General features: G+C 45.0%; 1 protein-coding gene across 1 annotated transcript in view; it reads left to right on the forward strand.

Annotated features, from left to right (window-relative positions):
- Positions 1-18,722, forward strand: part of naaladl2 (N-acetylated alpha-linked acidic dipeptidase like 2) — a gene marked incomplete at both ends in the record, with an annotated part of 159,111 nt that overhangs the window by 76,784 nt on the left and 63,605 nt on the right. Inside the window, 2 exons of the mRNA XM_079740038.1 lie at positions 7,873-8,060; positions 11,032-11,160. Of these exons, the coding sequence (XP_079596164.1) occupies positions 7,873-8,060; positions 11,032-11,160 (317 nt within the window). The remainder of the gene's footprint in view (positions 1-7,872; positions 8,061-11,031; positions 11,161-18,722) is intronic.

Consider the following 18,722-nt stretch of genomic DNA (forward strand, 5'->3'; position numbering starts at 1 on the left):
TGAAACATTGCCGTTGCTATGCAACCTTGACTGGGAGAGTCGTGACGCCCTAAATCGGTGCAGATCCGCGTTAGCGTAATGCTTCTTCATAATAGTTAACTACTTTAAGACAATCCAAAACCCAAGTGGAATCTAGATGGAAAAAGTGTGTAGTTCAAAACCTGAGCAGCTTTTACTTCTTCGCCACCTACAGAGTTTGTCACGTACGATCATTCAAAACCCCCACGTTATTTTCCATAGACATTTAAACATGGAACCAAGCGCCTCGGAGCCGGGACTTATTCTTCAGAGGTCTATTGGTCAGGGGAAGCCGCTGTCATTTTCTTCAGCTCAAAAGGCGTGATCATCGGGCCTAGTTCAACTGACTGTACGCAATTGGCTGCTTGCCGCCGCTTCCCTGTCGTCATTGTGTTAAACCAGCCAAGAGCGCGCCGGGGGGGAGGAGAAGCCAGCTTGATGATTGGCTCCCACAAAAACGTATCGGAAGCAGAAAGAAATGTATTGCTCTTCTCAAGACCCTTCGGCAGAACGAATTCAAATCGCCGGCGGAATAGGCGGGGCTACGCAGTCTATTATTTTGGGGCATCTCTAATGGTTTGGAAATGCTGAACAAACTTTAGAGGTGTTTTTTCCTGACATAGTGTTTTCTTCCAGACTAAATGTCTAGAATGTGCTCCACTTTGAAAATACAATTATGGGATGGTGCCATGGCCAATACACAATAGGGTTATCAAACGAATAAGGCCATTTGTGGAAAGCAAAACATAACACAGCAAATTGCAATTTGCTGAGTCAATCCGCCACCCCAACAAAAGGAACATTGAATAACTTATGGGCTTTTCCCTCTAGAAGCCAGGCAAAGCTGTTGACTCAATTAGGATCCTCTTCCTCCCCAATGCAATTTCCTGCTATTATACATGCAAAATATCCCAGACAAAACGGTTTGACTATTGAAGACGATGTCGCCTTAATGTCTGTCTATCAAAGATTTGAATCGTCAAAGATTTGTGGTCACGCCCAATAATCTATCTCTCCTGGCCTCTTCTATTCCTTCATAGTCTTTTTAATCTCTTAGCATATGTCTTCCCTCCTCCATTTATCCTTCTCTTCATCTTGTCCTCCTCCTGCATCTTCTCATAACTTTTCTCTCCCCCCTCCTTGTCCTCTTGCTTCCTCCCATCCTCCCACAACTTGTCCTCTCCCTCTCACTCGTTTTCCTCCTTCCCTTCCTCCTCATTTTCTCTGTGTTTCTTGTCATGCTTATTTCATCCCCCTCCTTCCTTCTCTTTGACTTCTCGTTGTCTTCCTATCCTTTCTGCTCCTCCTCCTTCTCCTCCTCCAGCTTCTAACCATCGTTATCTTGGTCTCGCGCCTTCTCTTCTTTAAAGTGAAGACTCTTTTGCCTCTCCTTCCTCTCTCTTTTTGTCTTCCTTATCTTTGTGGTCCCATTCTTTACAGTACTTCCTCCTTATCCCTTCTATTTCTTCACATTTATTCCTCTATTTCACCATCTCCTCTCCTGCACCCTCCTCTCCTTCCGACTACAGTCCTCCCTCCCTCCCCTCCGAAGGACTCATCCCCAGGGAGTGAGAGGAGGTATCAGCCACCCCCGCCTGCTCCTCTATGCAGGAGGCTGTATCAGGAGTAAACCTCCCCTTGAGGAGGCTCTCTCCTCTCTCTCCTCCTGAATTCACAGTCGAGAAAAAAACTTCTAAAGACGTGCTAAAGATCTTCCATCTGAAAAACATACACATGTGCAAATCCAAACAAAATACTGTGACCTATAAAGTCATATTGAAATTGAAAAGTGATTACAACATTCACACACATGCACATGCACACACACCCACAAACCCAAAACACACACACCCAAACACACACATACAAACCCAACACACACACACACACACAAACATGTCCATCCAGACAGTTGTATCCAAGCAACAGCCCAGCAGGACCGTTCAACACACGTTGGAGGCATGGAAACACACTGGAGAGATTGTGGAAAGGGTGCAGCAGGGAACGCAAACCCCTACTAGCGCTTTCTGCTTTGTTCAGTTAAAAGCACTGTGGAAAATGAAATAAATAATACTGTAATATTATTTGTAATGGTGATGGCACTAAATGGCCCATTAGAGGGAACAAAAGAATGCAGAGGCATGTTTACCATTTGGGCATTCACCAGGACAAAGTTGGAACGTACGAAATCTGATCTTTCTCATGGAAGGGATATTCTTCTGTGTTCGTTCTCTTATCGAGTAGGAATTAATCATCTCCACATTCAAATGAGCTTAGCCCCCTAGCCTACACGAGCCATTAACAACACTTCATATATTACCCAGTACGGATGTCTTCGGGGAAATCAACATGGACCTGTTTTCTTATTATTCTTCTAAGTCCTGTAAGAAAAAGTTTTTCATCAAAGTGGCTGGATGCTTCTCTCCTAATGCATGCACATTTAAAGTAGCAAAGACACACACACACACACACACACACACACACACACACACACACACACACACACACAAGCACACACACAAAGACCGACAGACATACACACATGCCAAATACACAAACACGCACACACACGCATAAAGACACACACACGCATACACACACACACACACACATGTTCAAAGACACACACACAAAGTTCCAGGCACACACACACACACACATGCATAAAGACATGAAGACACGCACAAACACACACGTTCAAAGACACACACAGACACCCACACACACAAAAACACTCACAGACACATACACACACATGCAAAGAGACACACACACACACACACACACACACACCATGATGCTTCAGGCTCCTTTGTAACTTCTTACACGTTCTGCACTGAAAGAATGTCTGAGTGAGGATTCACAGAGTAGGCTCCTGCAGGCATGGCGTTGATCAAACAGAACATTCATCCAGTAAGCACGTACACACAAACACCCGGCAGTTGATTTTTTTGCTTTCTATTTTAAAGGCCCACATATTACACTTGTCACAAGTCATGCTTTACATGTCATCTTAAATGTGTACACATTGTGTGACAGCGTGCCTCGAGAGAAAGCTGCCACTCAAACGCTCTCCCCACCACACCTTCTCAGGTAGCAGCCTGATGCCCAAATCCGTGTTGTTCTTCTCCCTCTCGGTCCGTGCCACCGGCTTGCTGGGTGCACAGCCTACATAATTGTTTGTTGTGTGCTGTTGAAAGATCGCGCCCAGCACCGAAAGAGTCTGCCAGCCCTCCCCAGCACCAGATGTTTCTCGCCATGGATCTGTAGAGATCGAGAAATCACAAGAAAACCTTTCAAATGGAGGGGGATGTGTCTGGATGGCAATGTTTTGGTTTATTAAGTGAAACTTAACCTTTGAATGCTGTTTACTTACCCTTTAGCTATTGCAGTACAAATGAGCTCAAGACAAGTTTTTTTCATTTTTTGTGCTCACCAGAATTTACTTGATCTTTGATAATCATTCATCTTAGATTTTATTCCTCCATTTTTCCTAGTAAGGTTACAGATTAGTTCAACCTGTTAAATGATTTAGACGGTATACAGCTATATATTTAAACTTACTGGAAACAAATAAATCATTAATTCGCTTCTGAAGATTTTTATATCAGGATATATATTAGGCATCAAAACAGCTTGAGGGTGATGAAATTCAGTCTGGGTATTTGGGTGGAGTCAAAAGTTTGAACGCTTTACATCAACAACACATAGCCTCACTTTGCACCTCAAGCCGATTGACTGAAACCACATACATTGACACTCCTTTTCCCTGCTCCTTCATCACCACTAGGAAAACAGTTTTATTTTTTAATCTTGGCCAATAGCTTGATTTGCCAGGCAATAGCTTGTTTCAAATAGTTGATGTTCTTGTTTGGAAGATGGTTCACTGGTCGCAATCTTACTTGGCATAAAATCACAAATATGGTTCAGTATTCTGCAGCTGTTTCTTTCAGTTGGGTAAAAACTGTGTGCCTAGAAACCGCACACTGCAAAATGTCAAGCCTCTATAACTTTTCTTTACTGAACCAATAATTGTAAGACAACATGTTATTGGAATCTAGAGCTTTTCCTTGTCCTTTCTTTTCCTCACAAATTTGTATTTTACTTTATGAATCATACTCCTCATTAATAGATCACAGTTTATAAGCTTTTTATTGCATCAAAGCAGCATGTGTTTTGTATGTCTGGCCTGGACTTATTGTTTATACTTGGAAGTTGGGTGTGAATAAGATGTCTGTATGCAGGCATGTTATACGCTGTGTAACGCATCACAACATGCTGTTTGTCACGCAGTCATGCTATGAGTGTGTTTGTTCACGTTAAAGGTCACACATTATACCACCAGGTGTGAGACTGATTAGCCGTTAAAAGCAGAAAATCTGCCTCTTCTGACATTACAAGTGGGCGTGTTCACCTAGATGTGTGCTGCATAGATCAGCCTACCCAGTGGACTGTAGCAAGCATTGCTCATCTATACATACAACTAGGTGGACACACCAACTTGTGATGTTAGAACAGGCAGATATTAAAAATGGCTTGTAATGGCTAATCACACTCACACCTGGTGGTCTAATATGGGACCTTTAAGTGATGATATTGTTCCATTTCAGCTGTTATTGCTGTCATCAATGATGGAAACACAAACTTGTAACAGTTGACCCCTGCCACACGTCACTTTGGCGGCTTTATCGGCCACCTCTGACCACCGCCACACAGGTTGATGATGTTTAACTGCTTTAATGCAGTGTTGCTACAGTCAGAGTGGGGGTTCAGTGCTGGCCTGCCACAGCTCTCCAGAGTCTGTGTGGTGATGACTGGTTTGACCTGTGTGCATTGATTGTCCAATGCCCATGGTGTGAAGCCTCACCCAGCCCCAGTGTCTGATCCATCGGATTCTGAACCAGCCTTCAACCACGCACACACAATCCAGATATATGGATTCCACAAACTAAACTCCCTGCCCTAACACATGACCTATGAACACATAAATGCAGCCATGTTTCGGATACCACTAAATCAAGAAAATGTATAAGATCACAATGTAAATAAACACTGGATCCCATTTAATTTCGATGTGAACGCGTGGGAGGCGATAGTGTTTTAACAATTTATTTCTCAAAAGGACATATCCTTAGCAAAATCACAAACAATTTATCGCTACTGCTTGTTTTAAATCATGAACATTGCATTAGAATCCCAATAACTTCCCTACCCGGCATCGATCCTCTCTCAGTGAAGGATGGTGGTACCGACGTTTAACATATTGAATTACAGCAGAGTTCAGTTCCTTCTCCTTTGTCGCCCGATACATTCTTCCATTATTTCAACCGAGGCAAAATAACAAAACCCTTCCCGTTGTGCACGGCCTCGGGAAGGGAATGAATGAGGATTCAATAGCAACATGTTGTAAAAAAAGCCCTTTCTTTCTGGAGATTTGTAGCCCATATTACCTGCTTTACCGGCCCATTATGGCTGGCTAATATCATATTATAAATCAGCTTGGTAATATATTTCTTTCGCCGCTTCCACCAGCCAGACATCGGACGTGGCAGGTCGCCACATACTGTAGAGAAGATACCTCTAAATAGCCACACAGTATGTGTGTGTGTGTGGGGGTGTGTGTGTGTGTGTGTGTGTGTGTGTGTTCATGAGTGTGTGTGCTCTCTCATTAATGAGATATGGGAGAGGTGAGGCAAAGACAAGATAAGGGGCCGACAAGACCAGATAAAGGGTAGACAATTAAAAAGTGAGTAGGGGGCAGGAGAAGAGGCGGTTGAGCTAGATCATTTTGAAAAGCCATTCGTAAAGGACATCATATATTTCCATATGACCTGAGTTAATAGCGCCACCATGGCCCACTCGGCCGAAAAGACCAAATGAGTAAGAAGCCGAGATGAAGTGAAAAGAGGCACATATGAGTAATGGTTAAACGATAAGGCAACATTTTGATGAACTAATTTGGTTGAATCCTTCAAATGTAAGGTCATTTAAGATATTGCCGCATACACTTTTTTGCAAAGGTAAGATTATAGATGAGTAAAGAGCGAGAGCAGAAAAGAACAGAATATACTTCCCGCCATTAGGAATCGTTGAATTTCCCGCGCCTGTGATTGACAGGCAAATGGATTCTCCAAAACCAATCAATGAAGAGATTCCCTGAAGAGTAGGGAGTGATCTAAAATCAAATGTCTCATACAGAGGAAGGTGTAGTCAAATCAAAACAGATATTCACACAGAACATTTGACTCACTAAATGCTGACATATGTAATTTCTAACAAATTACACTAAAATAATAGTTATTACATTTTACCTACAGCATCTTTGAGTTAAAGATAGACCTATGAATGCATTCTAAGATGAAGAGTATCCTAATCTGTATGTATTCACAGTGTTCAAATCAATTTTAATATGTAATATAATGTAATATACACACGCCTATAAATGCAATCTCTGATATGCGTGTCTATTAAAATAGGGGAAACGTAGGTGGAAGAAACGATAGACGGTGTGAAGCAGGAAAGTTCAACTGAAAAAAATTAACCGAAAAAAATCTGGAGCGAGAAGAGCACCCAACAGCAGACATTGTTCAACAGAAGCATTTGTCACGCAAGGGTAAAAACACTGTCTCAGCACCCAGAACCTACAGCTCTTCCATCAGGGCACACACTCTCTGGCACGCACACGCACACTCACGTACACACTTGCACAAACTCGTACAGTTGCACACACTCTCTCAAACTCTCACACCCACAGACACACACCCTCACCCGCACACCAAAACAGATGCAGGCACACATAGACTCTTACTCACTCACGCACACACATACTCACACACAAGCACACAATTGCAAATCAGATGGAACACACACACACTCTCATACAGACACACTTACACACATATACACACACACACACACACACACACACACACGCAGATATATACATATAGATATATATTAATGCACATGCAAGGATATGTGGTTGACAAAAAAAATATCAGGTGAAGGGTGGAAGAAGTGCAAAATGCAGCTGCACTTGCAGTCCATGGGTTTGATCCCCTGCTTTTGGTAATGCTATGGGACTTGTAAAGCAGCAGTGTGCAAAGTTCTTACTCAACCAAAAGTTGAGTTTTCATGACGTGTCCCTCAAGTTTAAAATGAACCAAATGTTGTTCATTCCCCGCAGCAGTTACTCCATCAAACACCAGTATCTTCCAGTTCATTTACACAGGAGGGAATGCCTTCCTGCTGTAATAAATCAAAAACCTTAGCCCTAGCCCCAGGTATTTTTTATGTCTATTTCCCTCTCTTTGCCTTCTTCCCTTTATTGCTAATATTTACCCAGAAGTTGTTTGGAAATAACTGACTCACATTTTTGTAACATTGGCACAAAATACAAGTTAAACCAATGAACTATGGAGTCAGTGATCTGCGATTGCAACAGTTGAATGTTTGTTGAAATGAAAAATGAGTCGACCTGTGTACTGACTTACTGAAGTTATTTATATATGCTTTTAATCATGAGGTTGATTTATCAGTAATTCAGTGTAGCGGTAACAATAGCGTTTCTAGATCCATGATCGTGTTTTTATTACATGCATCATTTACTTTGATAAATGTACAGGCAATTATTAAGTCACCAAAATGAGCTTATAATCTTTTCCAATACGAGTGTTTTTGTTTTTTCTATTACCTCCTGTCAGTGATAGAGTACTGGGTACACGCTAATTAATGTCATACAGCCCTAAGCCAAGTCAAGCTTTGAGAGAGGGAGACGGAGAGAGAGAGCAGGGGAGAGACAGCTCTAATTACAGTATGTACATTTTCTACAGTCCATTTTCCTGCTCTTTCCAGATCGCCATGTGCTGGTCGGCAGCCATCATGACAGCAGCCAGGGGGGCGGGGCCCCAGCCATTATGACACAACTCATCTCCACCATGACGGAGCAGACCAAAGGTGGCTGGGCACCGGACAGGACCACTGTGTTTTGCTCCTGGGGGGGGTCCTCCCTGGGTCACATCGGGTCCCTTCAATGGGGTCAGGTGAGGGTATTTGTGTTTTAGAGTGGTGAATGAAGCCTTGAATAATTGCTTGTAGCTTTAACTGTTGATTTAATCACTCATGGTGAGGTAGCTTACCAAACAGCCTAAAACGGTTTTGGTAACCTGAAGACCTACACAGCTTGAAGAGATACATGCATCTTTGTGGAAATGGAATGAGCCTTCTGGTTCAAGTAATAAAGTGTCCTGAGCTGAGCAGCTGGCGGATGTGTGTGTGTGTGTGTGTGTGTGTGTGTGTGTGTGTGTGTGTGTGTGTGTGTGTGTGTCTGTGTGTGTGTGTGTGTGTGTGTGTGGGGGTGTGTGTGTTCGGTGTGTCTGTGTCTGTGTCTGTGTCTGTGTGTGTATGTGTGTGTGTCTGTGTCTGTGTCTGTGTCTGTGTGTGTGTGTGTGTCTGTGTGTGTGTGTGTCTGTGTGTGTGTCTGTGTCAGTGTGTGTGTGTGTGTGTGCGTGTGTGTGTGTGTGTGTTTGTGTGTGTGTGTGTGTGTGTGTGTGTGTGTTTTCAGCATGCAAATGTAAAGCACTTGTCATGGCTCATGGCTATGGTAGCTTTACACGAAGGCAGTCCATTAACCATGTTAATGTGTCTGGAAGGACCTGACTCACACTTGGTTCCTACCTAACATGTGTCATTGGGTTGACACACACATTATGCGTGCGTCTATTTGTCTGTTCTCTTTGCTCAAATCTATCTCCTGAAAATGCCCCTTGTTTCTCTGTAAATAATATATGAGGACTGTTAGGGTAGAATCAATATTATCAAATAAAAAAAATTATGTCACAAGCATAAGATTGTATAAATTTGCAACAATGTGAAAAGGTCCTTTAGATTTGTGATATAATGAAAAAAATTATTGAAATTGCAATGATGTTTATTTTATAAAACAAATTTGATCAATCTTCCGTGCCAAATTTACAATATTTGCTTTGTTCATTGTCAATTGCAGTAATACAACTTAATGCATTATACAACTCTTATATAGTGCCTTTAATGACAAATTTTATATCACTGATCATATAATATCACTGATCCATAATAAAGATACTAATCCTGTAATGAAATACAATAGACTTTGTTGTATTACTGACAAAAAAAAAAGGGTGTTTAGATCTAGCATAATTAACCTAAGCATAAGAGGTTAGGTTAATTAAAATCTTACCAGCTGGGATTGTCTAAATAGGCTTGTGGTTTGTTGACTTTGTAGCTGTTGTGTTGTAAGTTCAAAGCTGCTCATGTTGTGCCGTTGAGTAGACAGTGACTAATTCAAAGAGAAACAAAGAATGCAGATGCTGCCATACGGCTGATCTACATGATACGATTGATTCATTGGCAGCCTTCAATGCTCTGGGCATGTATACCAAAGCTGAGCAGGCCCTGTTGACCACAATTTGGATCCAAAGGACCAAAGAGCCAAGTGACTGTAAAATGACGGTTCAATAGGAACAGTTCCGGCAGTCTGCACGTAAGTGTCGAGCAAAGCACCGGACGCTAAGTGTGGCCTCCAGAATACTGCCTGCCAAAATATTGCCAGTGCAGCATTTTTACCTCATGAAATGTCACAAACAGCCATAATGGCTGCCGCTGATGTGTCAAACAGTTTGATGCTCTGTCTCTCTGATTGTCTTCAGGGGCATTTTGGTCCCCATTTTGGTCCCCTGTTGATTATGCCCATTGGAAGTCAAAAATGAACTGAGAGGTTCCAGAAAACATTGGTCCAGCGATGTCAGGCGGCAATAACCCCTCATTCTGAGGAGAAAGGCACGGGAAAGAAAGGCGATGTTAAAGAGGATGGATTCTTCTTCTCAGAGGAAAATATGTGTTTGCTTTACTTTCCACCAGATTCACGGGGAATTTTTCATCATAATTGTATTCTTTTTTTCGGCATAGCAGAACAGCATCACATAGTTATTGAATGTGATCGGCTGGAGTTTTGTTAACAATGATGAGTTTTATCTCACGGTCCATTACTGTCCAGCCAGATTCCAAACGTCAGGATGATGTAAAGTAAACCCTAGCCACTGCTTTACAAAGATGCGGTCATATTCTCGCCTTTTCCTCTGTAGTTGGTGTTAATCGTCAGAGATTGACGTAGCGCACTGGAATTCAACCAGGCTACCCTGTTGAAATTGTTGGAGTGGGAGCGTTGTTAAACACCCAAACAACTTATCATCGTAGCAAAGATCAGATGAGAAAAACTGTTAAGGACTCCACTGTGATTCCCAACCAGAGAAAGATTTATTCAACAACAAGCTTGTTAGCCTCACGTGTTCAGGGAAGTGTTCATGAACCTCCACACACTGAGACCAATCTCGTTAATTTGGACTGATTGTAATGTGTTGTTCTTAAGGCAATCTTGTTCCGCAGCGCAACAACGTGGTATGAAAACAAAGCAATGAGGCCGCCCTCCCCATCACCCAGCATCACGTTCTATTACTTCAATGTGCATAGCGTGCACATTAAAACAGACTGCAGTTTTACCGCCTGCGTCGTACAGCTGGATCGTAAAATTATTAAGCACCCATTAACAAGGCTATACAGTGGAAGATTGGTGGCCAATCAAATAACAGTAATTGAGCACTAATTAACATAGACTACTGGCATTGTGTCTAAAAGGTGAATCATGTGGCTTTGTCCACCCACCGTTGCGCTGCGAGCTGTGATGTATCCTTTCATTCTTTGATTGGTTCTGAAGACTACAAGAAATGCATCTCGCCACCAGTTGTACAACTTTACCTATATTTATTCACCTGTATATATTTCACCTGTAACCCTATAACCTCCGCCAACAATGAAAGCCCTTGAGATGCATGTAAAGAGCCTGCGATGGGTTGGTTTATTCCTGAGGATAACTAAATGTGTCTGTGTGTGTGTGTGTGTGTGTGTGTGTGTGTGTGTGTGTGTGTGTGTGTGTGTGTGTGTGTGTGTGTGTGTGTGTGTGCGCGTGTCCCCTGCCAGGAGCACAGGGTGGTCCTACAAAGCAGTGCGGTGTCCTACATCAGCCTGAACTCTCCAGTCAGAGGGACAGAGAGGCTGAGGGCCACGGCCTCCCCGGCTCTGCTACAGCTCACCTCGGACATCCAGAGAGTAAGTACACACTCTCGTAGTACTATAGAGATGAATACTAGGATCAGAACTCACCTCTGACGTACAGAGAGTAAACACACACTCTCGTAGTACTATAGAGACGGATACTAGGATCAGAACTCACCTCTGACGTACAGAGAGTAAATACACACTCTAGTGGTACTATAGAGATGAATACTAGGATCAGTACTCACCTCTGAAGTACAGAGAGTAAGTACACACTCTGGTTGTACTTTAGAGAGGAATACTAGGATTAGAACTCACCTCAGACATCCAGAGAGTATGTACACACTCTAGTAGTACTATAGAGACGAGTATTAGGATCAGAACTATATCTGACGTACAGAGAGTAAGTACACACTCTAGTAGTACTTTAGAGACTACTACTTGGATCAGAACTCACCTCGGACATCCAGAGAGTAAGTACTCACTCTAGTTGTACTTTAGAGAGGAATACTAGGATCAGACTCATCTCTGAAGTACAGAGTAAGTACACACTCTAGTAGTACTATAGAGACGAATAGTAGGATAATAACTATATCTGACGTACAGAGAGTGAATACACACTCTAGTTGTACTATACTAGGATCAGAAATCACCTCAGACATTCAGAATTGAATACTGCTTGACCACAGAAAATTACTTGACCACGACCACATCTTTCCCTACCAAACGACTGATACTAATTAATCTAATATCACTACCAAGTAAGTGTTTTTCCAGTTTGTGTATGTGTTCAATCAAGCATTTTTAGCAAAACATTTTAAAGCACGAGGCTTAGCTAGAAGTATAGCAATCGTTTTAGCTCATCGCTGTACTTCATCATGAACACCGTCTGTTGCGGGGATCTTGCTGCTGAACCTTTGAACCTGCTCATAGTCGCCATGGTAACCACCCCATTAATGCATTGCATTTGTCCACATCCTCCGCCAAATGACTCAGTCATCGTCTGTGGTGGATTTGCAGCGATACCATTAAAACGGGTGTGTTTCTATTGTTAGCCACTGTACTTTGGAACCGCCTCATGGAAGATAGTGACCGCTCAACCATCAACACCAAATGAGACGAGGGGGGAGTGTTGTGGTGTTTGTTTTGATTCTCTGTTCTCTGTTTTCTATAAAAGGATTGTCTGCACACAACAGACGTCGGCTTCGTTTAGCATCTCCTACCCGCTAAACAGCTGCAGTGTATGTATGTGTATATAAAGCACGTAATACCTAAACAATCATTGCTATGTCTTACCGTATACTTTGCCTCTCGCTCCAACATTGTTTTTTCTCTTTAGAGGAAAGGAACCTCTAACCATTTGTCTTGGGTAATATCCACAGCGGTTCCAGTCATCCTTTGGGTAGACTTCTACCGTCTCTATGGCACAGCCCTTCACAGCCTATTTCCCCCGAAAGGGTTTCTGTCGTGATTAGCATGAGAAATATTGTACCTCCATCCATGAAAACCCATGGAGGGAGGCCCAGGAGGTGAGGGGAGACCCCTGAGGTAGGGGACACCCAGGAGGTGAGGGGAGACCCCTGAGGTAGGGGACGCCCAGGAGGTGAGGGGAGACCCCTGAGGTAGGGGACACCCAGGAGGTGAGGGGAGACCCCTGAGGTAGGGGACGCCCAGGAGTTAGGGGAGACCCCTGAGGTAGGGGACACCCAGGAGGTGAGGGGAGACCCCTGAGGTAGGGGAGGCCTAGGAGGTGAGGGGAGACCCCTGAGGTAGGGGACACCCAGGAGGTGAGGGGAGACCCCTGAGGTAGGGGACACCCAGGAGGTGAGGGGAGACCCCTGAGGTAGGGGACACCCAGGAGGTGAGGGGAGACCCCTGAGGTAGGGGACACCCAGGAGGTGAGGGGAGACCCCTGAGGTAGGGGACACCCAGGAGGTGAGGGGAGACCCCTGAGGTAGGGGAGGTCTAGGAGGTGAGGGGAGACCCCTGAGGTAGGGGACACCCAGGAGGTGAGGGGAGACCCCTGAGGTAGGGGACACCCGGGAGGTGAGGGGAGACCCCTGAGGTAGGGGACACCCGGGAGGTGAGGGGAGACCCCTGAGGTAGGGGACACCCAGGAGGTGAGGGGAGACCCCTGAGGTAGGGGACGCCCAGGAGGTGAGGGGAGACCCCTGAGGTAGGGGACACCCAGGAGGTGAGGGGAGACCCCTGAGGTAGGGGACACCCAGGAGGTGACGGGAGACCCCTGAGGTAGGGGAGGCCCAGGAGGTGAGGGGAGACCCCTGAGGTAGGGGACACCCAGGAGGTGAGGGGAGACCCCTGAGGTAGGGGAGGCCCAGCGTTGTGCTGGTTACTGCTGGGGACCAGAGCTCTTATCCTATGTCTACAGAGTCTCTGCGGTTAACCATGGGTTGTGTATTTCTGATTGTGCAGCGTGCTTCGTCCGTCTCTCAGCCATCATACACCGAGCATCCCTTTATTTCTTTATCCTCAGGTGGATCTTGATTCACTCAGGTGCGGGTCTAGTAGATTCAACATCAGTAGCAAGTGCAGCATCCCACCTTTTGGTCTAAGGGCCTTATAGCTGCTTCATTATCGGTGTAAAGTGCTGATATCAGAAAGGACTTACCAGAGAGCTGGCCGTGGTCCAGAGTCAATGCATTAGCAAGAATAACCCCCAGCTTCATCCATCGCGCCCCACCCCGCAGGTATTTAGGAGACGGCGGGGGCCTAAGTGTGTCATTAATCATGTTTGGGGGCCGTGTTGGTGTTTTTTGCGGGGGGACCGGTAATGCCCTCCTACTTATCTTACTTGCCAGCACGGCAGCTCTACTTGTTGTTGACTTCAGAGTTGGAGACGCAAAAGAAAGAGAAAAAAAAAGGAATCGGGTGCTTGGGAACCAATTATAATACAAACACAAATAATTTTTGCGTGTGTGTGCGTGTGGAGGGGATGGGGTAACAGTCAAGGAATGAAAGAGAAAGACTTGGTTAGAGGGATGCTGTGTGTGAGAGAGAGCGCACGAGAGAGAGGGAGGTGGCGGGGGGAGAGAGTGTGAACAACAGGATGTGGTGTGATTCATCCAGAGAACAATGCACAACAAACAGACAGACCTGTCCTTTAATTGGGCCCTGTTTCACAGGATGTGTGTCTGCGTGTCCCTTTAGTGGTGTGTGTATGTGGGGGGACCCCTTAACGGCTGCCTCCTTTAAAACAAAATGGATTTGGACATCGGCGGACGGAAATAGGATCTGGCTGGGTGTGATTCACTGCCTCGCTGTCCTCACTCTATTTGTGTGCGTGTGCATGTGTGTGTGTGTGTGTGTGTGTGTGTGTCTCTCTCTCTCTCTCTCTCTCTCTCTCTCTCTCACTCCTTATCTCTTTCTGTACCTCTGTGGGTGTCTCTCTCACTCTCTCTTACTCTTTATCTCTATCTCTTTATGTACCTCTGTATGTGTGTCTCTCCCTTTTTGTGTACATCGGTGTGTGTGTGTGTGTGTGTGTGTGTGTGTATGTCTCTCTCTCTCTCTCTCTCTCTCTCTCTCTCTCTATCTCCCTCTCTCTCTTTGTGTACCGACCTATGTGTGTGTGTCTCTCTCTCTCTTTCCTTCTTTGATTCTTTGTTTCTTGCTCTCTCTCTCTCTCTCTCTCTCTCTCTCTCTCTGTAACTATCTATCTGTGTGTGTAACTTCCTCTTGCCATCTCCCTCTACTTTTCCATGGACCTTTGGAATAGTCAGTTCCCAGTTCCTACTGGAATATATACCTTAACGTTTTTGAGATTCTGTAACTCCACTGGGAATACATGCAGTAGTTTATAGGTAAACGTCTCCATACCGGTTAATAATGTGTGACAGTGTGTGTGTGTGTGTGTGTGTGTGTGTGTGTCTGTGTCCTGCAGTAGGAAGGTCCCCTAAGGAGTCGAGTGACAACAAAACAAAACTGTTCATCCGTCAGGGATGTAACCATCATCCTTAAAAACGCACAAACGTGTTTTTCCGAGCTGACAATAAAGCCATCCTGAAACCCCAAAAAAATAAAAATGTTGGTTGCCAGGAAATACGGATCTGCACACTGGTGTGCCTGTTCCCCAGGGAGAAGTCCTCTGCTGACCACTGTGGCGTATGACAGGTGTTAATTATTTCAGTGTGAGCAGAGCGCCCAGTCCGTCATCCATCATTCATACTTACTTCCTGCAGATGCACACCACGCCATAACCCCATAGTGATCATCAATTTTTAATTTGGTGTGGAGTCTCTCTCTCTCTCTCTCTCTCTCTCTCTCTCTCTCTCTCTCTCTCTCTCTCTCTCTCTCTCTACCTCTCTCTCTCTACCTCTCTCTCTCTACCTCTCTCTCTCTCTCTTTCACTTTTTCTCTCTCTCATCTCTATATCACTCTTATCTATCTTGCTCTCTCTCTCTCTCTCTCTCCAACCCTCTCTCTCTAACCCTCTCTCTCGCTCACTTTCTTTCTCTCTTTCTCTCTCTGTCTCCCCCCCTACCTATATATCTCGCTCTCCATTATGTGAGTGATGTCTTGTAGAAAGACAATTTTATAAAGATGTATACAATTATTATGAACATAATACTCTCCCTGTATATAAATATACCTAACAGAGGTAATTATCTTTATTCCATATCCTCTCTCTCTCTCTCTCTCTCTCTCTCTCTCTCTCTCTCTCTCTCTCTCTCTCTCTCTCTCATTATCTCATCCACATTGTCTTGTCTCCCCTGTTGACCTACATCATTGTGGCAGGCTGATGGTATTTCCATGTAGATTCCATTCAGCCCCAAAACGGTCAGAGTTGTAATGTTTTTTGAGAGAACCATGACCGATTACACACCATTAGGATCGTTGTCTCTGCAAAACACAGCTGCCCCAACACACATCTGGTTATGTTTCATTTCATTCCTTTCTTTTTCGCTTGGTTTTGTTTTCATATTTGCTGAGGAGCCATGTTTCCACCCCTCATATGAAAGCGCTTGAACGCACTAAGCAGGTGTCTGAGCTCTCCAACGCCACCTCTCACATTGCACCCGCTGTGTGAACCCCATCCTCACCAGCACTAGCAAGCAAACGATCGAGAACCTAGCCTAGTGCAGAAAGTCATTGCTTTTGACACAAAAGTCTCAACAAGACGGTCACCATCAAGAACTGTTTAAAATGCATTGCGAGTGTGAACCCCTTTTAAAATAAGGGGTTCACACTCATCAGCTACAACAACTCCTGTCCTAAGAGCTGCTAAGACGGACACTCTGGCTCCAGGTCACAGGTCTTTGGGCAGAGAGAGTGTCTTTCTTTTTAATACCACATGATCAAGACAGTCGACAAACGTTGGCATGTTTTTTTTTTTATAGAAGGTCTCTTTACGAATTAATCACAGATTGAAGATAACCTATAGCCTTGCAAATATTCCTTAATTTCTCTACGGTGGTATAAATCAATGTCACTTTCATAAATGTGGCTTCCTATCTCTCTCTTTTATTGGGCCAAACAAATGGAAGGTCAAATTTAAAACGCACTCATCTATTACATGATTAATTACTGCAAAGAAAGATGGTATGAGGAGTTATTATCTAACGTATAAAATATATTTTGTTTTATCGGTGGAAAATAAATTATAAATAGCCACTGATTGCTTGCATATAACATTCCGCAATGTGTGTGTATGGGAGCATGATTCTCAAACAAATGCTAAGGCTTAAAGAAGATGGATCACTTAGATATTTAAATGTGAGTGACGGTAGAAGAAGATGAACATTTTGATTTTTTCGTAACATGTCTTTTTATTTTTTTATTTTGTCTATGTACTATAAAAACTGTAGTTTACACATTCTGATGAGTGGGTGGCATCTGCAAACTATTTGTTCTCTCTCTCTCTCTCCCTGTCTTTCTCTCTCTCTCTCTTTTTCTCTCCTCTATTTCTCCCTTTTCTGTTCCTCCTCTCTGTTCCTCCTCTCTCTGTCTCTCCCCTCTCTGTTCCTCCTCTCTGGTTTTCCTCTCTGTTTCTCCTCTTTCTGTTCTTAACTTCTGTCTCTCCTGTCTTTTCCTCCTCTCTCTGTCTCTCCTCCCCTCTCTGTTCCTCCTCTCCCTCTCTCTTCCCCTCTCTGTCACCTCTCTCTCTCTCCCCTCTGTTCCTCCTCTCTCTCCCCCCCTCTATTCCTCCTCTCTCTCTCTCCCCTCTCTGTTCCTCCTCTCTCTGTCTCTCCTCCCCCCTCTGCTCCTCCTCTCGGTCTCCTCTCTCTGTCTCTCCTCCCGCTCTCCCTCCTCTCTCAGTCTCTCCTCCCCCCTCTGTTCCTCCTCTCTCTGTCTCTCCTCCCGCTGTTCCTCCTCTCTTTTCCTACCCGATCTGTTCCTCCTCTCTGTTCCTCCTCTCGGTCGCCTCTCCCTGTCTCTCCTCCCGCTCTCCCTCCTCTCTCCGTCTCTCCTCCCGCTCTCCCTCCTCTCTCCGTCTCTCCTCCCCCCTCTGTTCCTCCTCTCTCTGTCTCTCCTCCCGCTGTTCCTTCTCTCTTTTCCTACCCGATCTGTTCCTCCTCTCTGTTCCTACCCGATCTGTTCCTCCTCTCTGTTCCTACCCGATCTGTTCCTCCTCTCTTTTCCTACCCGATCTGTTCCTCCTCTCTGTTCCTCCTCTCTGTTCCTACCCGATCTGTTCCTCCTCTCTGTTCCTACCCGATCTGTTCCTCCTCTCTGTTCCTACCCGATCTGTTCCTCCTCTCTGTTCCTACCCGATCTGTTCCTTCTCTCTTTTCCTACCGATCTGTTCCTCCTCTCTGTTCCTACCCGATCTGTTCCTCCTCTCTGTTCCTACCCGATCTGTTCCTCCTCTCTGTTCCTACCCGATCTGTTCCTCCTCTCTTTTCCTACCCGATCTGTTCCTTCTCTCTTTTCCTACCCGATCTGTTCCTCCTCTCTTTTCCTCCCGATCTGTTCCTTCTCTCTGTTCCTACCCGATCTGTTCCTCCTCTCTTTTCCTACCGATCTGTTCCTCCTCTCTGTTCCTACCCGATCTGTTCCTCCTCTCTGTTCCTACCCGATCTGTTCCTTCTCTCTTTCCTACCCGATCTGTTCCTCCTCTCTGTTCCTACCCGATCTGTTCCTCCTCTCTTTTCCTACCGATCTGTTCCTCCTCTCTGTTCCTACCCGATCTGTTCCTCCTCTCTTTTCCTACCAATCTGTTCCTCCTCTCTGTTCCTACCCGATCTGTTCCTCCTCTCTGTTCCTCCTCTCGGTCGCCTCTCCCTGTCTCTCCTCCCGCTCTCCCTCCTCTCTCCGTCTCTCCTCCCCCCTCTGTTCCTCCTCTCTCTGTCTCTCCTCCCCCCTCTGTTCCTCCTCTCTCTGTCTCTCCTCCCGCTGTTCCTTCTCTCTTTTCCTACCCGATCTGTTCCTTCTCTCTGTTCCTACCCGATCTGTTCCTCCTCTCTTTTCCTACCGATCTGTTCCTCCTCTCTGTTCCTACCCGATCTGTTCCTCCTCTCTTTTCCTACCCGATCTGTTCCTCCTCTCTGTTCCTACCCGATCTGTTCCTCCTCGCTGTTCCTACCCGATCTGTTCCTCCTCTCTTTTCCTACCGATCTGTTCCTCCTCTCTGTTCCTACCCGATCTGTTCCTTCTCT

The sequence above is a fragment of the Pollachius pollachius genome (assembly GCF_949987615.1).
Source record: "Pollachius pollachius genome assembly, chromosome: 7".
Lineage (NCBI taxonomy): Eukaryota > Metazoa > Chordata > Actinopteri > Gadiformes > Gadidae > Pollachius > Pollachius pollachius.